Source organism: Helobdella robusta (assembly GCF_000326865.2).
Source record: "Helobdella robusta unplaced genomic scaffold HELROscaffold_31, whole genome shotgun sequence".
Taxonomy (NCBI): Eukaryota; Metazoa; Annelida; class Clitellata; order Rhynchobdellida; family Glossiphoniidae; genus Helobdella; species Helobdella robusta.
In genome coordinates, this window is record NW_008704544.1 from 1,484,429 (window position 1) to 1,508,753 (window position 24,325).

General features: G+C 37.2%; 4 protein-coding genes across 4 annotated transcripts; 3 read left to right on the forward strand and 1 right to left on the reverse strand.

Annotated features, from left to right (window-relative positions):
* Positions 1 to 1,170: 1,170 nt before the first annotated feature.
* Positions 1,171 to 1,350, forward strand: HELRODRAFT_148580 (hypothetical protein; the record flags this gene model as incomplete). The annotated part of the gene is made up of 1 exon (XM_009022371.1): positions 1,171 to 1,350. A coding segment is annotated over one exon (180 nt), but the record flags the coding sequence as incomplete, so codon positions are not given.
* Positions 1,351 to 2,030: 680 nt separating this feature from the next.
* On the forward strand, positions 2,031 to 3,080 carry HELRODRAFT_81736 (hypothetical protein; the record flags this gene model as incomplete). The annotated part of the gene is made up of 2 exons (XM_009022372.1): positions 2,031 to 2,312; positions 2,562 to 3,080. 2 exons carry the CDS (start codon positions 2,031 to 2,033, stop codon positions 3,078 to 3,080), a joined length of 801 nt encoding a protein of 266 aa, XP_009020620.1.
* A 153-nt stretch (positions 3,081 to 3,233) lies between these two features.
* On the reverse strand, positions 3,234 to 4,044 carry HELRODRAFT_174940 (hypothetical protein; the record flags this gene model as incomplete). Its single annotated transcript, XM_009022373.1, has 2 exons — positions 3,234 to 3,328; positions 3,693 to 4,044. The coding sequence occupies 2 exons, from the start codon at positions 4,042 to 4,044 to the stop codon at positions 3,234 to 3,236; spliced, it is 447 nt and encodes a 148-aa protein (XP_009020621.1).
* Positions 4,045 to 11,642: 7,598 nt separating this feature from the next.
* Positions 11,643 to 23,277, forward strand: HELRODRAFT_100648 (hypothetical protein). The gene is made up of 33 exons (XM_009022374.1): positions 11,643 to 11,723; positions 13,285 to 13,428; positions 13,536 to 13,754; positions 13,865 to 13,978; positions 14,068 to 14,145; positions 14,282 to 14,487; positions 14,632 to 14,763; positions 14,880 to 15,150; positions 15,339 to 15,430; positions 15,599 to 15,698; positions 15,894 to 16,030; positions 16,221 to 16,422; positions 16,532 to 16,653; positions 16,795 to 16,968; positions 17,144 to 17,285; positions 17,600 to 17,731; positions 18,041 to 18,158; positions 18,343 to 18,467; positions 18,580 to 18,724; positions 18,912 to 19,204; positions 19,339 to 19,448; positions 19,704 to 19,828; positions 19,946 to 20,070; positions 20,192 to 20,283; positions 20,403 to 20,589; positions 20,738 to 20,884; positions 21,012 to 21,130; positions 21,264 to 21,439; positions 21,655 to 21,807; positions 22,001 to 22,146; positions 22,338 to 22,486; positions 22,624 to 22,718; positions 22,942 to 23,277. The coding sequence occupies exons 3-33, from the start codon at positions 13,617 to 13,619 to the stop codon at positions 23,235 to 23,237; spliced, it is 4,641 nt and encodes a 1,546-aa protein (XP_009020622.1). The 5' UTR covers positions 11,643 to 11,723; positions 13,285 to 13,428; positions 13,536 to 13,616; the 3' UTR covers positions 23,238 to 23,277.
* Positions 23,278 to 24,325: the final 1,048 nt, after the last annotated feature.

Here is a 24,325-nt window from a genome sequence, read left to right on the forward strand (position 1 = left end):
CAATAAGCAACAGTCGAAACATTAAATCGTGACAGCAACATAATGATAACATCAACTCCGACAATGACAACAAAAACAAATGAACAACAGTAACACAAATTACACCGACAACAACTCGAAATTTCAAAATTATAAATGATGTCATCGTCATCTTGGAGGACCGCGTTGGGAGCCAACACGCCACCACCACCACCACCACCACCACCACCACCACCACCACCACCACCACCACCACCATCATCATCATCATCATCATCATCATCATCACCAGCTCTATCTCTTTCATCACATTCATCATCGTCGTCATCATCGTCGTCATCGTCTTTTGTCCAATATAAGAAGAGTTGCTTTTCCATTGAGTTCTTGTTAACGAACGCAAAATCACCATCGTCATTAAGTTCGTCATCATCATCGTCATCATCATCGTCATCATCATCATCATCAGTTATTTCATCAACATCATCATCACCACCGACAACGCTATCAAACACATCATCACATTCATCGTCGTCGTCATCATCACCTTCACCATTTCCATCCAGCAAGTCACTATTGTACTCGTCATCATCGTCGTCATCATCATCATCGTCATCATCATTGTCGTCATCATCATCGTCGTCATCATCACTTATAACATCCTCGTCTTCTTCGCCGTCAGGCTTATTTTCTACAGTCCCTGGTTCGGCCAATCATGATCAATTTAATTACAACATACACTACAGCAGCATCAGCAGTCGCTACTACAAGAGCAACGACAGCAGCCACTGCTGCAGCTACAATTTTAAAAACATCAGCAACAACGACTATAGTAATAGCGACAACAACAACAACTATGGCCAAAATGATGACAAACAAAACAACAGCATCGATGACGACAACAATTCTACTCCTTTTTCGCAAAATGATGTCATTTACGACAAAAACATCAACAGCCACAACATTGGCAGCTACAAAAGCTACCGCAACAACTACATCAACAGCCACAACATCAACAGCCGCAGCAGCGAACTGGTCAACGACAATATTGATTGTTCCCCAACAGAACAAAACATCAACATAGACGACAGTGATGATAACGAAGAGAGCCAAGCAATCAAACATAATTCTACGCTAGATAATGAGGACGATGACGACGAAGATGATGACGTAACTTCCCCATATGACCAGCGCAAGAAGAAAACACGGACCGTATTTTCGAGAAGCCAGGTTGCCCAGTTAGAAAGCATGTTTGTGGCCAAGAGATACTTATCAAGTGCAGAAAGATCAAATTTGGCCTTGACCTTGAAATTAACCGAAACGCAAGTTAAAATCTGGTTTCAAAATCGACGAAATAAATGGAAGCGACAAATTCTCGACAACACGACATCGACGACGCAATCGTCGTCGCCACCAACCACACAAACGCAGCAGCAGCCACAGTTTCAAAATCATATCGATGCTATCGAACGTCGAGAACAATTTGGATCTGAGTTCTCCAGATTTATGCAAATCAAAATTAACGCAACAAAACCGCTGGCAATCTACGGAGAGAACTACCTCACGGATTCCTTCCCTAGACAGCATCCAGGTTTTTTGCCGCCAGCGATGAACGGCGTCGGCAGCGTGAGTAATGGCAGCACATTCCTCTTTCCCTTCCTGCCCATGTCTCATCGATCGGTCGGCATGGCTGATAAAAATAAAGCTCTGTCATTTTTAAACGAAAATTTAAATGATAAGTTCAATTTAGAAGCTCCTTCTTAATCGAGTTTATACAATGGATTATGCAAGAAAAACTGATTTTCTAACTTTTTTCCGAATTAATTTTTTTCAAGTTTTAAAAATCAATATTTCGACAAATGTTTTATATACTTTTCCATGTGATGTTTATTAAAATCATCCACAAAGCATTTTTTGTATTGTATTTTTATTATATTATCTTTAGTCTTTGATAATTATTTCAAATAAACGTTTCGACTTGTTTACATAATAAATCATTGTTTGGATCGTTCTTGAACAACTCAGCAGTTAACATTTCGAATCAAAAAAGCACAATGAGCTACAGTTCGTGTCGCAAGAAGATAGTTAAGACTTGTGTGCCATCTAACGAATCAATCTATAACCTGCTACCCAAAGTTGAACAAGAGGTTTCAAAGTTGCCCCTGTACAAATCCATCTATTCCTCGAAGGTTTTGAGAGATTTGAAGAACAAAAAACACGACAGCAAAACATTCGGAGTGGCTGAGTTGTATCTGAAACCGCCGCAAGAATTTCTTAAGAGGCAAGAACGTAATGCCAGAATAACCCTGGAAGATACTACTAAAAAGTCCGCAGTCGTTCCGCCAGCAATCACGAAGAAGAGAGAGAAAAGAGAGAGACTAATGAAGAATTTGATGAATTTTAAATCCAAAGACTCGAGCAAGTCTCCGAGACGAGGGGGCGTGCGAGATGATGCAATGTGTCCCAACAACCCGGCCTACACGTGTCTCGATGAGATGAAAAATAAAATGAAACCTCGAGTGCGGACGCCGATGCGAAACATTGAAAAATTACGTTGCGATGCTAACTTTAATTTAAAAAGCCAGGCGCCTGTTCTGCGTTTCGAAAGATTCAAGAAACCTGATAAAAAGCAGCAATCGACTCATAATTACATTAAAGAGAACGTACAGTCTGTCCTTAAGGCACAACCGAAAAAAATCTGCCAGCCAATGTTGGTGTTCACCAAAAAGGGGGATAAGTTCAGTTTCCGCGACAGTGGCATGGACGCTCATTACTCCAGATGTCGGGAATTTGGAAAGGTGCCCTGCTATGTGCAACGTAGAAAGAAGGAATTGCAAGATGCCAGAGATGAATATGACAGAAAGGTTTCAGACAAAATCGGAGCTTGTGCCATGAAAAAGTTGACCCCAGAAGAGAGAGAAACATTGTTGTGCAATCTGCACGAAAGTCACAAAAAATTATTCGATCAGTACAACAAATTGCCCATGGTCATCTCGTCTTTGACCATGAAAAATTTCAAGATAAAGTTAGAAGTAGAGTTATCGCAGTTGGAGAAAGACATCAAGCTGCTGACCACTCACTCAGAAATTTATGTCGCCGATTGACTCGCTTGTTCGTAAATTATTTCTGTGGCATTATTTAACATTTTTTTATGTTTAATTAATTGAAATTTGTTAATTTATTAGTGTTATAAGTTTTCATTTTGTTAGTTCGTCCTTGTTTATATATTTTAAAAAATAATTTTAACAGACTTTAATTCAATACATTTTTTTATTTTCATGATAAGTACCACAAAAGTAATGCCGTAAATATAAGTTGTTAATAAGTCTGTAAATGTAGAGACCATAAAATGCTTGTGATTCATGCAAATGAAATAATGTCATAAAATAATTAATACAAACAATACAAGAAAGCTTTCAAGTTCTCAAGATGTGTGTATCAAATCAAATAAAATGCATTTATGAATATCTTATAAAATAGATAAAACATTTTATAAAAAGCTGCAACAAAAATATAAAATTAAAAAAGTTGGCCATGATGAAAATGATATTTATGTATAAATAACCAAATATTTTATCACATGGAAAGAAACAACTACACAAAAACATTACAAAATGCATCTGATTTCCATAAAAAAAACATTAAAAATATGTAGATGGGATAATAGAGCGCTTCTCTATTCTAACAACTTTACTTCAACAAAAATAAAGACTTACTTAAGAGGCTTTCAATACGGTAGAGACTATTACATTCTTCAACCAAATAGTGATACGTGGTGAGTTTTTGACCGTGACCTCTTTCGGACAGCTGAATCTCACGTTGGCTGCAAGACCAAAACTTTTCTAACGTCTTTAATCGGGTGTAAACGTCGCAAAGACAATTTAAACTGCCTCCAGAAATCATTTTCTGTAGTTTTAACTTCAACCCTTGCTCTCTGAACTCTGTAGATTCGTCGATTTTTTGTGAGAGGCCAAAAGATAGCGAGACAGCTTTTGATAGCAGGTTCAGTGAGTAGCATTCCTTGCGTTCGTGTAGGTTTGTCGTCAGCTGAAGATAATTTTTCATCATGTTTTTATTGAAAATGACTTTGTGGTGGTGCAGTGAATGTTTTGGAAAAAAAATTAGTTTAATATTTCTTTATATAAAAAGAATAATTCGCGATCAAAAAAAGTTAAATTGAAAGTTTCAAGTGTACGTAAAAAACTAAATCGAAAAAATGAAACTGACATGTTGAAAATCATCCTTAAAAGGCCTCTTTGGACAGACCAAGCTACCGGTTCTCTAAAGTTCAAAGTTCAATTGTAATAATTTCAATAATTAGTTATGGTTCGGTCAAAATGAACTAATAAGATCCAATCACAATCGTGACAAAAGTTATACACTATAAACTAAACTAGCACACCATCATCGTTATAAAATATATACAAAGTTGGTGGATATACATATTGTAAACAAATATTGATATATAAAAATGTGCCAAGCTAATCATTGCTTTACATTGTTAGCAACAAAACAACAACACACATTTTAACACCAGGCAATAACATCAGCTTCAACACTGCAACAACAACATTGCAACAACAACATCAACAACAACAACATCTGCAACAACATTAACGACTTAGGACAGCAACAACAACAACATTAAAAAAACGTAAACAACAACATCACTAACGTATTCATTAGACCAGAGTAAATTTCTTATTTCATTCCTGATGTTAATCAGACTGAACTTAGTTTCTGACAAAGTGTAATCATAGTAGTCATCATCATTTTTTTCGCCATTGTAGTTACTTCTGCTACGTCGGCTTCTCAAGCTGTTGTTTTCTTGGGAGTTTTGGTGAGCATTTGTTGCCGTGGCTGTAGTTGTTGCAACAGCTGCGGTGTATGTAGCCGATTCTAAAGATGATGACGTGGTAAATGTTGGATAGGGTAATGATGATGTCGAAGGTGAAGATGACGTAGATGACGATAATGAAGATGATGATGAAGTAGATGCTGAGAGCAATGGTGATGAAAAAAATGATAAGGCTAGTAATGATGAGGTGGACGAGGAAGAGGGTGATGATGACGCAGGCGATGACGTAGTTGATGACGAAACTGAGGAATGAATGACGTCACCATTACCGTCGCTTGAATAGCAAATTTCTGCCAACAATATTTTCTTTTGTCCAAGTAAGGCTTCAGAGTCGTCGTCTGGTGATGGATTGGAAATTTGGAAAAAAGTCAAGTAAAATCAAATAGTTTCAATCAAATGATTTAAAAAAAGATTGTAAATTTGTATAAAATGTGTATGCTTATTTATTTAGCACAACACTATACAACTTAATGATAGATCGAAAATTTTTTACCATCATCACCCTTATTGTTATTGATGTCATTGCTGTTGTTGTCGTTGCTGTTGTTGTCATCATCGTATTGATGTGTTACTGGATGGCCTAACAACACATAACAACTTGCCATAAAAATCATAAAAATTTTGATCATTTTGAGAAAAAAAATTTCGTTAAGAATTTTTGTAAAAAAAAGAATTGTAACTTCTTAATAAATTTAATATTTGTCCCTATTTGTTATTATTGCAAGATTGCTTTCAATATAAAAATAGCAAAAGTGAGTTAAATTTATGGACGAAGTCGAAGGAATTTGTATAAGTGGAATGGCTATAAACCATCGTGAAAAAATTGGAAAAACCTGAGAAATCTGTGAAATACCGCGTCATCATTGGAATATGCTCGAGATGAATTATTTGAATTATTAAAAGATGAAAAAAACATGTGTGAAGATAACAAAGCTGTCTTACTGGTAATTATGGTCGAGAATATGTATATACACACATTCCCACACGCACATACAGACACGGACACACACAACAAACACACACACACACGTATATGTATGCACGTTTATATATATCGTTATCGTCTCATAATTATCATTGTTAACATCATCAAACCTATGTTAATTATCTACCTTTGATGCTATATCGAAAGTGAAAAATCTCTTTTCAAAATGGAATTTCCAAATCAAAATCGAAACCAGCCAGACCTCGTGTATCCAACGCATACAAAATGTTAGCAAACATCTTCGCATACATACGCGTATATGTATATACAGAAAATACAAACATAATACTTTCACTCAGAGATACACACACTCACACACATACATACAAATACACACACACGTATAAACACACACACACACACACACACACACACACACACATATATATATATATATATATACACACAATTTTGTACAAATACAGATTTTAAAAAATTTGGCAAAATTTTTTTCTTCAAAAAATTGCCTAATATTATTTGTTTTATTGTGTTTGTATGTGATAAACCGTACTATACAAAAAAGTGCACTGGCATGCATGTATGTATGTAGATGGTATTGTACTGTGTTGAACGTGAATTACGGGTATTTTGTTGTAACGTAATGTTTCAAGGCTGTTAATTGGCCTGACTAAATCAATGAATAAATTAATAACACAAATGTTTTTTTTAACAGTGAGAGAAATAAAATTACCTGAAATCTAAGTTGCAAATTACCATTTCTCTCTTCTTCTCTCTCTCTTTCTTTCTCTCTCTCTCTCTCTCTTTGCCTCTTTCTTTCTCTGTCTCTCTCTGTCTCTCTCTCTCTCTCTCTCTCTCTATATATATATATATGTATATATATATATATATGTATATGTATATATATATATATATATATGTATATATATATATATATATTTATATTTATATACAGTATTGTAATTACACATAAAACAGTTAATGAATAAATGGATGGATGAATGAACGAACGAACGAATGATAGAGTGAATAGTTGAAAAGAATGTTTGGATATCTAATTGCTGTCAATGAAATCACACGCGCACAAGCAAATAAATCATTAGCAATGGTTGTAATATTTGGAGGGGTAATTATGTAAAGAGAGGACCCTATTTTAATAAAAACAACAACAAACAACAACAACAATAATAATAATGATAAGTTAATACCCAAATCAATCAAAGAAATGGTTATTTTTTGTCTATGTAGGTTTTTCCACATCTTGCCTGTCTATGATGTTGAACAGACGATGGTGATGATGAGAGTGACGATGATGAAATGGAGGATGGCGATGATGACGATAATGATGACCACCGCGTTAGTAGCCATGATGATGATGACGACGATGATGATGAAAACGATGATGATGATGATGACGACGATGATGACGATGACGATCATGTAAACACATGAATGAATTTGTAAAAACAACAAATCAATAGTTTATCTGGTGTAACGCTCACATACCAACATCCTATACTATGGGGTATCATTGCAAATGTGATAGTGTTTTGTAGTATACATTGATATATATATCTTTGATTGAGTATCTTAGTCTATGTTTGAAAGATATCATATCTTATCATATCATATCGTAGCCTATTCGTACGTTGGTGTTTGCAGAAGACATTCAAATTATTAATTTATTTAATTTATTATTGAAAATAATTTTATTTTTTTAAAATTTTTAAATTAACTTTTAGAAACGGGAAAGAGAAAGAAAAAAAAAGAAAGAGTGACAGAGAAGAGAGAGAGAGAGAGAGAGAGAGAGAGAGAGAGAGAGAGAGAGAGAGAGGGAGAGAGAGAGAGAGTGACAGAGAGAGAGAGAGAGAGAGAGAGAGAGAGAGAGAGAGAGAGAGAGTGACAGAGAGAGAAACATTTTGATAAAAACGCTTTACGGTCGCTAAAAATAAACTTCAGCTGACGACTTGAAAAATTAATTGATCTTTCTAAAAATAAACATTTCAATCCAACTGCAGCGTTAACATGACGACGATAATTTGGATAGAGGACGACGACGATGAAGATGATGATGGCTGAGATGATGACGAAGATGATGATGAAGATGAAAATGACGATGAAGATGATGAAGAAGATGACGTACATGATGATGAGGATAACGTACAAAATGATGAAGAAGAAGAATAAGATGACGGTTTATATAATGACGGTGATGATGAAGAAGGTGATGATGGTTACGACGAAGAAGACAATGATGAATTTAATGCCTATTTTAAAACGAACGCAGACTATATAGCCAGTATGTCTATATGTATGTACGTATGTATGTACGTATGTATGTAAGCATATATGTATGTATGTAAGCATATATGTATGTAAGTATGTAAGCATATACGTATGTATGTAAGCATATATGTATGTATGTAAGTATGTACGTATATATCTATGTATGTGTGTGTGTATGTCGGTTTCAAGAGTGCATGCAGAGAAGCAATAGCTTTTAATGGTATGTTAACTAATAATTATTATAATTATGCGTCCTTTCTATGGTGCGTCATTGCCTATGATCTCGAATCAATATTTCTGGAGGATATTTTTCATTTTGAAGTTTTTTGATTTTCCAGCTCGCATGTCGGTTAATTGGATTGTTTGTAATTGTGTGTAAATGTTTCTAGAAACATCTTAGTGGTCATGGTTTTGTTTGTAAGTGGTCACTGGTCAGTCTGTCTGTCCGCTTATTTCTTGTGCGTGTGAGTATATGTATGTATGTATATGCATGTATATGTATATGTATATGTATATGCATGTATGTATATGCATGTATATGTATATGCATGTATATAAAGGAAATTATAAAAATGTACTTATAAAATGTTATAAATATGTTGTTACAAAACACACGCGAATATAACACGTCATATGGGTTTACATACATAACTTGTTATATATGTATATAGGTACGTGTGTCTACATGCAAGTGTGTAATGTAGGCAAATTAATTATATATATAATATATTTTTATATATATGTATATTTTTACAATATTCTATAAAAATATAATTTATATATATATATATATATATATATATATTACAAGCAAACAATGAATATAAAACATAACGTTGATTGTAACAACGCATCTATATTGCAGCAAGTAATTAGTTAGGTGGCGTATGTAATAAGTTTGCATAATGAAGCGCTATTTAGGTATACGTTCTTCTTCCGGAACACACGCACACACACACACACACGCAAACACACACACACATACATACATGTAACAACATATTTATAATATAAATATATATAAATATAAAATATATTTATATATATATATAATTTGTATATATATATATATATATAATTTGTATGTATATAAATATTTAATATTGGCATACATTGTTTAGTAATTTATATAGCACATCGGTGTCGCTTATTCTTTTTTTATCTTTGTACATGACTAAACATACGTGATAATTGTTTCTCTTTATTTTTTGTCAAATGGATTGTAAAATTTGATGTTTAATTTGGATCGATTTTCAATACTATAAAATACATCAAGTCGGTGAAAATTAGCGACAAACGCTCTCGACAACACAATACAACCGGTACACGCACGTATACAAACGCATACATATTGCATTGTAATTGTATGTATGAGTTATAATACAATACAATACAATATAGTACCTTACATATACCATACACTTGGTATACACAGCGACTATACAATTACCTTCGATATATAACACATACGAATTTTATGAAATTTTGAGCTCCGGATAAATTAATTGATAGCTGTGTGTGCGTGCGTGTGTGCGCGCGTGGTGATGCCAAATAATAACACTAAGGAGTTGGAAGAGGACTCGACGATGGATGAATTAGATCAAGGTTTGTTTAGCTGATTTTTTTTTAAATTTTTATTTCTGGTTAGTGTTTCGAAGTTCGGGCGCTTGGCCTCACGTGGGCGCCTACTTCTTCAAATCAATCGATCACCGGAGCACTAATCGTCCGGCGAGCAAAACTAATTCGGCGATTTTCATGTTTTTCTTGCAACGTTTTGATTGGGTATTTTTAGGTTTTATTGATAAATACTGCTCATTTATTTGTCATAGTTTAATTTTTGTGGTGTATAAAGTGACTGATTGGGTGAATATTTATAGATGGTTTTGTTTTGATTATGGCATAATTTGTAATTATAGTTATCAAATGTTTAAAAGTGGATTCGTGTATTTAATCATTACCTCCATGCTAGTTTATAATAAATAAATAAATAAATTAATTAATTAATAGGATGAGACAAACTACTATTATAAGAAAAATGGCTTCTAAAATTTGATCAATACATTTTTAATATTTCATTTTACTGAGCATGGCTCTTGATGGCTTACTGCTCTGCTGCAAATTTGAAAAGCTTGATGCCAAATTTAATTGATCTGAAATTTATACTGTGTAGATTTTATTCCTTATTTATCCAGTGTGTTTGTTTGTTTGTGTGTGTTTTTATATGTATACTCATGTATGTGTGTATATTGTATATTCTAAATGTTTTTTTTCTTAATCAAACACACTAAAAAAGCTAAACACTTTTCACATTGTCACACACACACACACAATGACACACACAAACAACATACTGATGTGTTCTTATGAAAATTTGTTAATATTGAGAGAATCACGCCTGTTATTGATCATGTCCATTGATCTATTCTCAATATATAGTTTATGTTTATCCTTATGTAAAGGTTAAATATTCTTTTTTACTTGTTGAACTACTTAATGATGTGTTTAATAATTGCTATAATAATCTGTTCATTAATTTGAAGAAAAATTTGCTTTTATTTTTCATCCTATTAACTGGTATCCCTTTTTTAAATTAATTATTGAATTTGAAACTGAAATTTTAACCATAGAATTTAATTTAAACGAACAATTCAAATTTTGATTCTTTGAATATTAAAATATTAACAAACTTGACAGACGACAACGACTTGTCACAAGACATCAGCACCCCGGACAATAATAATGTTTCATCTAAAAAAGGTAAAAAGAGAAAAGCGAAAGACGGATCAAAGGATCGAAAGTCGAAGAAGTCGAGGCAGAGTAAATCAGATGTGACCGGTGTCATAGCCACTTTGGCTGCTGCAGAGGATGATGATGATGATGATCAGGTTTGATGTGATGATGATCAGCTTAATTTTTGTTTCGCTTTATTTAAAAATTTTTTTAAGGAAATTTAATTTTAATTTTTGCGTTTCTTGTTTATCATCTCAAGGATTAAGCTTTAAGGTTCTTTCTTTGTTTTTTTAAAGAATTATAGTTTTAAAATATTATTTCTAATTCTATATATATTTTAGTACTTTAAATTTTAATAGTAGTAGTAATGGTAGCAGTAATAGTAGTAGTAGTACTAGCAGCATTAGAAGTAGTATAAATAGTATTTTTAAATTTCTTTGAAGTTAATTTATCTTCAAATAATGAATATTATTGATAAGTTATTGTGTTGAATGTTGTTAAAGGGAGAATCAGAGTATGGAATTGTAGCCGGGAGTTATGATAATGATGAGCTGCAAGTCTCTTTGAGAAGGAAAAAAGGAAAAGATAGGAAAAAAACAGAGGTCCATATGACATTTATAATAACATTTTCACTATACTACTACTGCTGCTGCTACTACTGATACTGCTGCTACTAATGTCGCTACTGCTGCTACTACTATTACTACTGCTGCAGCTGTTATTATTGCTACTGCTTCTATCAATTACAATGACAATAATATCCACCACTCAAATGATTGATCGAAGGAAGTAACGACAGCTGCAGTCGCAGAGGATAGCACTGTTGATCCAGGCAGTAGCGTTTCTGTGAGGTCGTCGAGGAGGGCTAAGAAATCAAAAACGTCGAAAAAGAAGGACGACGTCGTTGATACTCCGGACTCTAACAACACTGTTCGTTTGCTGATTTTGTTTTTTATTCTCTCAGATTATTAAAAGTTAATTTATTGATTAGATGAGTTATTAACTAGTTAAATAATTAGTAGATTAATAAATTTTAATTATAAAATTATCTTTGAATGGTATAGAAATGGTAGAATGAAAAAAAAATTTTGTTTTCGTAGGGAGACATGGAGGCGACAGTCGACGACGACAACGATAACGAGTACACTCCCGAGGTGAGAGAACGAAGGAGGGGAAGGAGAGATCGAGAAACGCATCATGTTCGTCTTGTTCCTCTTTTTCAAATTATTTTAATTTTAATTTTATTGTTCATTTTAGCATTAAATAAATAAATATATAAATAAATAAATTAATTAATAAATAATTAATTAAGAAATTGAATTACTCAAAAAGCAGCAGGAAACGTCAGATGAGATCTGCTACAAGCACGGCTGGAACCCGACGTGCGTCAACTACACCCAAGACGATTTCAGATCCTGGAATACATTCCAAATATTTTCTAGTCAAGTGGGTCACCTTGTTCAGAAGGACAACCCTAAGATACCCCTAATTAAATTGAGTGGGTTGCTGGCTGTTATGTGGAGGGAGTTTCTCGAGTTGAATCCATATAGAGAGCAGATAAACAAGCCCGTGCCTAGCACAAGCAATGCTGCATCTTATAATGATGGTTCGTTGGTTTTAATTTAGAATTTGAATTTTAATACTGGCTGTTCGTTTCAGTTTGAGGCTTTTGAATTTTATTTTATAATAATTTATTTTATTGTGTAATAATTAATAATTGTATTATGTTTAATTTTGTGTAAGTGGTGTAAATTATGGAGAGAAAAATGTATTTCCTATCAAAAGCAATGTAACTGCTATATTTGGTCTGACCTGACAGATGCAGCTGACGACTATGCCGACAACATGACTGAGAGTGAAGATGGCGATCAGCTGAGCTGCGAGAGGAGGAAAGTAGTTGCACCTCTGAAGATAAAAATTAACAAGAAGAAAAAGAGAAGAAGAGGGAGCGATGTAAGTTGTGTCGCCATCAAAGTCCCACCATCACTTTTTTAGTCATCCTTGCCATCATCATCTCAGATACATGTATTGTACACGCATGTATGCTCGCACATTAAATAAATACACACACATTCAAATACATAAGAACAGTACACACACAACACACACACACACACACACGTGCATGCATACACTAACATAACATAAACAATAAACAGGAAGATGAAACATCCAACAACAATGGCAACAACACGAGCGATGAGGAGTTTGAGCGACAGCTGGAGGAGGCAGCCATGATCGAGGAACAGGAGAAGAACGAAAAGTCAAAGAAGACCAAGGTGAAGAAGGGCAGAGGCAGGAATGGGAAGAAAAAATCGGGCATGAGTAGCAGCAGGCTGAACAAGTCGAACGAGGGAAACGATGGCTATGAGGTTTGTATGTCAGTTTGTACGTTGCGTCTCCATATTTACTTGCGTGTATGCCTTTGAAAATATGTGTAAATTTAAAATTCCTTTAATCTTTCCTACCAATTAAATCGCCACAACTGCAGACTGACCACCAGGATTATTGCGAGGTGTGTCAGCAAGGTGGTGAGATAATCCTGTGCGATACGTGTCCCAGGGCTTATCATCTGGTCTGCTTCGACCCGGAACTTGAACAGCCACCGGAGGGCAAGTGGAGTTGCCCTCATTGCGTAAGTAGCATTAGGAATGATTAACTTCAGCGCATTTATTAATATCAACGCAACCTAAATGGACTTTACACCAACGCATCAACAACGAACACAAACACAAACTGCAGGAGGAAAACGGACCAGACAGGGAGAAGTTGGAGCAGCAGCAGCAGCAGCAGCAAAAGGAGCAGAAGCAGGAAGACCCACACATGGAGTTTTGCCACGTCTGTAAAGATGGCGGCGATCTACTATGCTGCGACAGTTGTCCGTCTGCGTACCACACCTTTTGCCTCACGCCCCCCGTCACTGATGTCCCAACCGGGGTTTGGCACTGCCCCAGGTGTTCGGTAGGTCGCTGTGATTGTAATTTTGATGTGCTCTCAATGGTTGTCGGCATTCATGTAATTTTTATATTGTAGATATTGATGTGATGTTGACTTTTTTTTTCTCTCTTTAGTGTGAGCCCATCCAAGGAAGAGTGCAGAAAATATTGACCTGGAGGTGGAAAGAACCGCCAAAGGTCATGGACGAGTTAGATCACGTGACTCCTCATACAACCAATAAGAAGAAGGTGGGTGGGATCATATAATCTAACTAACGTTATGATTGGTCAATAATTTTATAATAAATTCATTTAGAAAGTTATTCTAATTCAATTAGGATCACAGAGAAAGGGAATTTTTTGTGAAATGGCATGACCTTTCCTATTGGCACTGTAAGTGGATATCCGAGATCCAGGTTAGATTCATACTAAATTATAATATTTATAATAATAATAATTATACTTCACATAAATATAAATTATGATCCGTACCATCGTATCTATTATTTAGCATCGCTATGACAATCCCATTCCTAATTCTCACCACGGCAGCTGGATGTCCACCACCCGGCCATGTACCGCAACTACATCCGTAAAACCGACATGGACGAACCACCCCCTCTTGAAGATGGTAGCTCCTACGGTAGGGACGACAACAAGGAGGCCAGCCAGGAAGACCCCCACAACCTCGAGGAAAGGTTCTACAGGTACGGCGTCAGACCTGAGTGGCTACAGATTCATAGGATTCTTAATCATCGGTTAGTCGGTGATGGATGGATGAATGGATGAGTGAGTGAGTGAGTGGATATATGAATGAGTGTGTTAGGGAATGAGTGAATGATTGAGCTTGCGAGTTAACGAAAAAGTGAAACTCACTCACACACACATTACCAAACCAACAGCCAGTACAAAGATGAGAAAGTTTTCTACCTGGTGAAGTGGAGGGATCTACCATATGACCAGGCCATCTGGGAAGCCGAGGATTCCAATATTCCTGATTTCCAGAAATACATCGACGACTATTTTGATCTTAGGTACGTGCATTTGTGTGTAAGTGTTTGTCTGTGCGTTTGTGTGTGCGTGTGTGTGTGTGTCATTGTATCCATTCATTTTTAAATTCATTTATCTGTCAATCAATCAATCTAACTAGGACGATTATGCTGGGTCTTGATGATAGTCGCAAATCGAAGAGAGGAAGAAAGCCGAAAAAGAATAAAAGAAGAAAGAACGACGGAGATGATGATGATTATGAGGATAAGGAGGATGAGGACAACGAAGATGAATCGTCAGCCACGGCAAACGCCACGTCCATAAACGCTGCAGCTAACGTGTCAGCTACAACGACGACAGCGTCAATGAATAAGAGCATTAAGAAGCAGCAACAACGAAGGCAGATGCCCCCTGTACATCCTTCAACTGATGTTGGTTGTTGTTGTTTTCATTCCGGATGTTGTTGTTGTTGCCGCTGCTGCTTTTGTCCAATTTTAGGCCAATTATTCATTCATTTATTCTTCCATACGATCAATCAATTAATCAATCAATCATTCAATTAAATGATCAGTTAATTGATCAATCAACCAATCAATCATACAATCAACCGACCAACCAGTTGACGAGGCAGGTTCAAGAGCAGCCAGATTACATAAGTTCAACAGGTGGTACGTTGCATCCATACCAGTTGGAAGGTCTTAATTGGTTGAGGTGGGAACTCGTTCGTTCGTTCGTTCGTTCGTTTATTCATTCATTCATTCTTTCGTTCGTTTACTACTTCATGTATTTATCCATGCATTTATTATTCCCCGCTTTATATATTCATTCATGCATTAATTCATTCAGTAATTCATTCATTCATTTGTTGACACATATTAGATATTCCTGGAGCAAGGGTACCGATACGATATTGGCAGATGAGATGGGACTTGGGAAGACCATACAGACCATTTGTTTCCTCTACTCCCTGTACAAAGAGGTTAGTAATTAATTAATACTGCTATCTATTCTGTACAGGCTCAACGCTCGGAAAAACTGGCTGGATGGATGAAACGTCTGATGTTTCATTCATTTAATTTAACCAATGCTTATGTAAACTTGATTCTTGCCAACCAATTATTAATTCTGCTTTTTTGTTGTAACTAACGCCCTCGCAACTGTTCCTGAACCACAGGGCCACTGCAAGGGCCCATTCCTAGTGAGTGCCCCACTGTCCACCATCATCAACTGGGAGCGTGAGTTTGAGTTCTGGGCCCCGGATTTTTACGTCATCACTTACGTTGGGGACAAAGATAGTAGAGCTGTTATCAGGTTTGATTGTTCGTTGGTCAATGTGCTAAAGTGTTTTATAATATCTTTGGTTTATTTATCTCACTTTCTTTCTCTCTTTCTCACTCATTTTGTTTCGTTTTCATTCCGTTATTTTCTGTTGTTTGCCTTTTTTTGTGTTTTCCCATCTGTTCACCTTTAAATATTTTCCATCTCGTTAATCACCATGCAGGGAGCACGAGTTTTCGTTTGAGGAGGGTGCCATCAGAGGGGGCAACAAAGCGTTTCGGATGCGTCGAGATGTCCCCGTCAAGTTCCACGTCCTCCTAACTTCCTACGAACTCATCACCATCGACCAGGCCACTCTCGGCTCACTCGATTGGAAGGTTCTCGTGGTCGATGAAGCTCATAGGCTCAAGAACAACCAATCAAAAGTTAGTATGCAATACATTTACCGAAAATTTGTTAGACAAAAATCAAGTTTACATGAAAATGGATTGAATTACATGAATAAAACTTGCGGCATTTTATCCATCAAATCAGTTTTTCCGACTGCTGAGCCAGTACAGAATAGATTACAAGTTGTTGCTGACGGGCACACCACTGCAGAACAACCTGGAAGAACTCTTCCACCTTCTCAACTTTCTCTCTCCAGACAGATTCAGGTACCTCGTTCTCATTCATTGCTTCTTCTTTTTCTTCTTCTTCTTCTTCTTTAGAATTTTGCGGCATGCTCTATTAGTTAATTAATTAATTAATTTGTTAATTAATTAGTTATTTATTAAAATATTATAATTTCCGCGTAGCAATCTGCAAGGGTTTCTTGAAGAATTCGCTGACATTTCGAAAGAGGAGCAGATAAAACGTTTGCACGAATTGCTGGGCAACCACTTGCTGAGGAGACTGAAAGGAGATGTGCTCAAAAATATGCCCTCTAAAAGCGAATTTATCGTCAGGGTTGAGCTGAGCCCTATGCAGAAGTAAGAGGCATTTGTTGATGGGGTTCTTTGTTGGTTGGTTGGATGGTTGATGGCTTTATTTTGATTCATGATTCATTGTTTTAGTATAATTGGCCATCAATTATACAACATTCTTCTCAACTATCACACAAACTGAACATTTCTCCATCTAACTCCAACCTCATATTGACCACAGGAAGTACTACAAGTACATACTAACCCGCAATTTTGAGGCCCTCAACGCCAAGGGCAGCTCCAGTCAGGTCTCCCTCCTCAACATTATGATGGACCTTAAGAAATGCTGCAACCATCCTTACCTATTTCCAACTGCTGCCCAGGTCAGCATCATGAGGATGAACGTTGAATGAGAATGATGGTGCTGAACATGTCTGTAGCTATGAATGTATACGACTCTGTTGTTTCTTTATTGTTATCGTTTTCGTCATCATCGTCGTCTTCATCATTATTCTTCTCATCATCATCGTCTTCTTCATCACCATCTTCATCTTCTTCATCATTTTCATCATCATCCTCATCTTCTTCATCTTCTTAATCATCATCCTCATCTTTTTCATCTTCTTAATCATCATCATCATCATCCTCATCATCTTCATCATCACCATCCTCATCTTCTTCATCGTCATCAACTCAGGAGGCTCCGAGATTACCTAACGGGATGTTTGAAGGGTCGGCCCTGATCAAGGCGTGCGGGAAGTTGGACCTACTCTCACAGATGCTCAGGAAACTTCATAGAGATGGCCACAGAGTGCTTATCTTCTCACAGGTACTGCTGCTGCTGATGATGATGATGACGATGTTGGTGGTGGTGGTGGTAATTATGATAATGATGATGTTAATTATGATAATGATGATGATGTTGTTCGGGATGATGATGATGATGATGGTATTAATTATGATAATGATGAAGTTGTTTTTTTTGTGACAAATTACAACAATTGAATTTTGTGTGTGTAAATGATTGATGTACGAGCGTACGAATTATTGAATGGGTTCGTGAATAAATTATTGAGTGGATAAGTGAATAAGTAACTGGGTGATATGTTGATAAATGAGTGCATATTTTTATCCTCAGATGACAAAAGTTCTGGACATCTTGGAAGACTTCCTGGAGAATGAAGGCTACAAATTTGAGAGGATTGATGGTGGCATTACAGGAACGCAACGACAAGATGCGATCGATCGATTCAATGGTTGGTTGGCTGGCAGGTTGGCTGATTGGTCGGTTGGTTGGTTGATTGGCTGATTGATTGGCTGATTGATTGGCTGGTTGGTTGATGATGGATTTAGTTTGGTAGCCTAATATTAGATAATGTATTCTAAAAATTGTTATGAATATCTGTTTAAATAGTTGATTTTTCTTTGCACCGCACACAGCTCCACAATCGCCTGCATTCTGTTTCCTCCTCTCCACAAGAGCCGGTGGTCTGGGTATCAATCTGGCCACTGCTGATACTGTCATCATCTATGACTCCGACTGGAACCCTCATAACGATATTCAGGTTGTTGGTTCGTTTGTTGTTCGTTTGGTCGGTTGGTTGGATGATTGGCTTTCATAGTTTTCATATTTAACCAATCACTCACTCAACCAACCACCATCCAATGAACATGCAGGCGTTCAGTAGAGCACACAGGATTGGCCAGGCAAACAGGGTCCTCATCTACAGGTTTGTGACGAGGAACTCCGTGGAAGAGAGAATCACGCAGGTTGCCAAGAGGAAGATGATGCTAACTCATTTGGTCGTCAGACCTGGATTAGGTTGGTTGGCTGACTGGTTGGTCTTTTGGTTGGTTGGTTGGTTGGCTGATTGGTTGGTTGGTTGGTTGATGGATGGATTAATGAAATAACCATGCTTATAGATAAATCATCGTCTTTATCGCCACTTTAATCTCCAACACTGTCACACAAAAAATGACGAACGCACGCACACCACACACGCGCACAGGCAACAAAGGCGCCATGATGTCCAAGCAGGAACTGGACGACATCTTGAAATTCGGCACAGAAGAACTTTTCAAAGAGGAGGACGCCAACAACAACATGACGAGTGGCGGCAACGACGATGACGAAAACAACTTAGGTGGCGATGGTGGCGGCAGCAGGATCGTCTACAACGACCAGGCCATTGAGAAGCTTCTAGATCGAAGTCAGGAGGCCCAAGAAGAAAAAGAGATCGCCATGAATGAGTACCTCAGTTCCTTCAAAGTTGCTACTTACACCGTGGCCGAAGGGGAAGAGGTTGTCTTGCTTTCGATGTTGTTGTGCGCTTCTACGTGTGCAGTTTTTGTCTTTTCTCCAATTGTAATTACTGCAACGCTATCGTCAACATTTTGATATCATATCATGATCAACCATGATACTACGTGATACAGGAGGAAGGAGAGATGGAAGTGTTGAGGCAGGAAGCCGAGCACGCTGACCCGGCCTATTGGGAGAAACTTTTGCGACATCATTACGAGCAACAGCAAGAGGACCTTACTAGGTTTGTTGTTGTTGTTAAATTTATTGTTGTTGCGTGGTGTCTTGTATTGTTAATGTTTTCTTCTATTTGTTGGTGTTTTTTATTGCTGAAGTACATGGTGGTTTCCCTGTGACTGTACGTATCAGTTTACATTTTTATACCTGTATCATCTTCTCCTTCAGACCTCTCCTTCTAAGTGAAGTTTTCTTTGAGTTGTATTTTTTCAAGGTTTTTATAAATATATCATCTCAAAATTAACATAATCTGTGAAACAAGGTCACTTGGTAAAGGCAAGCGAATCAGAAAGCAGGTCAACTACAATGATGCTGCCATGGGAACCAATGAGGAAGCTTGGAATAATGACCTATCTGATATTGATACGGATGTTTCTGCTCAAATGGGTATATTTATTTATTCATTCATTTATTCATTCATTCATTTGTTCATAAATTCATTCGTTCAATTCATAATATACATGATCACAGTCAATTAATTAATCCAAACAATCATTCGGTCAGGTCTGGAAGAGGATGATGATGATTTTGAGGAAGGGAAGAAGGAAGGAAAGAAGAAGAGATACGCGGGAGGTGATAGGGATCGAACCCTTCCCCCCCTACTTGCCAGGGTCAATGGACAAATTGAGGTTTGTTATGAGAATGTGATCATAATATAGATTGTTTTTTTTAACAAATCGAGATGCATAATTTATAAAAAATGATTCGATTTAATTTTCTCACCACAATCATATTTTCCTCCATTATCAGGTGCTGGGGTTCAACACGCGGCAGAGAAAAGCCTTCTTGAACCTGATAATGAGGTATGGCATGCCACCGCACGACCCCAACAACACACCGTGGTTCGTTTCTTTCTTTATTTCTTTCTTGCTCTTTGAGATGCTTGCCTATCAAGATAGACACGAATTAGACAGCAACCTTAACACCAAACATCCACAACAACAACGTCCACACGGAACAGGCTGACCAGAGACTTGAAGGGCAAGTCAGTGCGAGAGTTCAAGGCCTACGTATCCCTCTTCATGCGACATCTGTGTGAGCCAGGGGCAGAGAACGCAGAAACGTTCGCAGATGGCGTGCCCAGGGAAGGCCTCTCAAGACAGCACGTCCTCACTAGGATTGGTGTCATGTCACTTGTTAGGAAGAAGGTGGGGGAGTGCTGCTGATTGTTTGTGTCTTTTTTTTTGGTATGTATGATTATTTGATGATGACTGAATTGTTTGATCAGATCTCTCATTCATTCATTCACTCATTCATTCATTTATTTGCTCATTCATTCATTCGTTCGTTTTTTAGGTGCAAGAGTTTGAGCACATCAACAATCCTCACCAGTGGATGAGTTCATTTTGCAACGAAGGGTTGGACAAGTTGAAGTCCGAGAGCAATAGAAGTTCTGCTGTACCATCTCCAGCTCCGAGTAACAAGGAAGATAGATCGAAAAATGTTAGTTGGCCGTTCCATTGAATTGTTTTAGTGGCCAGCTACTCTACTTGCACGATTTTTATTTTTTGGTTTAAATATTTAAATAATTTAAATAATCAAATCATTTTTCAAAATTTTTCTTACAAAGAAATCTGAAAATGGAAATGCATCGACGACGTCCGCCACCGCCGCCACCAACAGCAGCAGTAGCAGCAGCGGCAACGAGGACAGCAAGCAGCAATCTGATCTCACTGCAGCTGCCGAAAAGTTGAAAGATGACGCTGTTAGTTGTTGTTGTTGATGTTGACGTAGTTGATGTTGCTGTTTTTGTTGTCGCTGATTTTGTTGTCGGTTGCCTCGTCGTTATACACATGTGATGATATCATCACTGTAGCTTCAGTCAGTCAACCAGTCAGTCAGTGCCCATTTCATTATTTTCATTCTCGTTTTTCACCACTACTGTCGTCAACTACATTGACCAGAAATCAGAGGAGGCCAAACACGACTCGTCAATCGCAGCAACCGAACCACAAGATTCTAAAGTTGATGTGAGCAAGAAGACTAATGATAGCGACAGTTAGTGTGATTTCGTCTTACTGCTACTGCTACGGCTCAATTCTATTACATCCGTTACAATACAACAATATATACATACGGCAATAAAATTGCCGGTACTGCTACCAATTTTACATGGACACATCATAGTCAATCACAACAATAACATTAACGAATCAACCATAACATTAAAACGGATAACATTAATGACAACACTAACTACAACATTCAAATAGATAACAACAACAGCAGCAGCAAACATCGCGAGATAACGATGGAAATGATGCGGGCATCAATGCTAACTCGCAAGCTCATGTTCAACATTGCAGATGGCGGATTCACCGAACTTCATTCCTTGTGGCAAACGGAGCAGGCACAGATCAGTCATGGTTAGTTGTGGTGACGATGATGATGAGGGTGACGACGACGATGATGATTACGATGACGATCGTGAGGGTGAAAAAAATGATGAAAATTAGTGAGAGATGTTGAGTAAGACTGAATCTCATAGCCTTCAACTGACTTTAAAATAAAATACCTACCCACCCACCTACTTACTTACCTACCTACCCACCTATCCAGGTAACGACCTTGAGATATGGCACAGGAAGCATGATTACTGGCTGCTATCGGGAATCGTGAAGCACGGATACGGCAGGTGGCAGGACATCCAGAATGACATCGCATACTTCATCGTCAGTGAACCGTTCAAGGCTGATATGGCTAAAGTCGGTTGGCCCCAGAGTTTTGGTGGTGGTTTCAGTTTTTGTATTCTGTGCTTGTTATGTTTGTGTTTCTGTATGTGTTTTTGTTTGTTTGTTTCTGTGTAATGTTACGGCATATAAACACACGCACGCACACACACACACACACACACACACACACACACACACGTCCATCTGCAAAAAACATACACCAGGGTAACTTCTTGGAGATGAAGAACAAGTTTCTAGCTCGTAGATTCAAGCTGTTGGAGCAGGCGCTGGTCATTGAAGAGCAACTGAGGAGAGCTGCCTACCTCAACATCACGCAGGATGCTAACTATCCCGCTATGACACTCAATGCTAGGTTGGTTGGTTGGTTGGTTGGTTGGTTGGTTGGTTGGTTGGTCGGTTGGTTGGATGGCTGGTTTGTTGGTTGATAGTTTTGATCATTTCTTGGTTCCTTTGTCTCGAATAATAATGATAATTTGAAAATGTGTGTAGATTCGCCGAGTTGGAATGCCTGGCCGAAAGTCATCAGCACCTGAACAAAGAAAGCATGGCCGGCAACAAACCTGCGAATGCTGTCCTCCATAAAGGTTCTACACGAATCTCATCACTTTCATGTTTTTTTTTTCTTTATGATTTTTCGTTTCGATTTTCTGCGCAGCCAACAAAAAATTTCTATCACATTCATCGTGGTGGTTTTCGTCATTCAGCTTAAAACATACATTTAACTCGCAATGAAACAAAACGCAACAAACAAACAAACGAACGAACGAACAAACAAACAACAATACATACACGAACGACCACAACCAGTTTTGAACCAGCTAGAAGAGCTACTGAGTGACATGAAGCAGGACGTCACGCGACTGCCGAACACCCTCTCACGCATTCCACCTGTCACGCAACGTCTCCAGATGTCCGAAAGGAACATCCTCAACCGCCTCATCAACCCCAACAACCACCACCACCAGCAGCAGCAGCTACAAATCCAGCTTCAGCAGCAAGGAAAAACCGGGCCAAACAATAACAGCGGTAGCAGTGGTGGTGGTAATAATGGTAGCGGGAGTGGCGCTCAAGTTAGGTCGAGTGTAGTCGCTGCATCCAATTGAAGATGGCCACGATGATGATGATGAAGATGATGTGGTGATGATGATGATAATGATGATGGTGGTGGAGGTGATAATGATGGCGTCAAGGAAGTGCTTCAAAAGTAATGCTACGTGTAACTATACAAATATTTATTTATAATTTATATTTAAATTCTTCAATAAACGAATTTTCAAAAAAAAGTTATTGTTGTATATACAAGTTTGTGTGTATGTGTGTGTGTATATATGTATATATTGTTGACTGTACACAATATATGTATTCTGATGAATATATAATATATATATATATATATTAAATGTAGTAATATTATTTTAGATTCGTAAAAATGGAAAAAATTTAATGGTCTTATTTTAAAATATATTTCTCGAAAATCACGCGATAGAAATATTGGTCTCAAAGAGCGTGTTTTATCTTCAGAACACATGCGACAAAAAATCAACATGTGTGTGCGAGCATGTGTGTGTGTATGCCTTTGAGTATGTGTGACTGTGAGTGTGAATGCATGTGTGTGTACGTGTATTTGTGTGTCTGGGTTTGTGTATGCGCGTGTAGATGTATGTGTTTTCACCTTAATGACGATTGATTGATTGATTGATTGATTGATTGATTGATTGATTGATTGATTGATTGATTGATTGATCGATCGATCGATCGATTGATTGATTGATTGATTGATTGGTTAAAAGATTGGTTGATGGTATGCGTGATCAATCAGTTGATTGTTTGAACGATAAGATGCAAGATGGATGAGCAAGAGGAATAAAATATGCGATGGATGAATGAATTGATAGATGAGTGGATGGATGGATGGATGAAATAGTAAAAGACATTCGATTGATGGATGTCTTATTGATGGATTGTATGACTGATTTATTAATGGAATGGCTGACTGATTGTTCTAGCCCAAGCATACAAACTCGCTGCAGAACGTTTTGTGTAGTAAGAGTGTGTGTGCATTGTGCACATATGTGTATACACCACACACACACACACACACACAAACAGAAATATTTTCTAGTTTAAAACAATGTTTAACATATTGGTTTGGAACGTAAATTTATTGGCGGTTATTTATACTTGGTTCGTA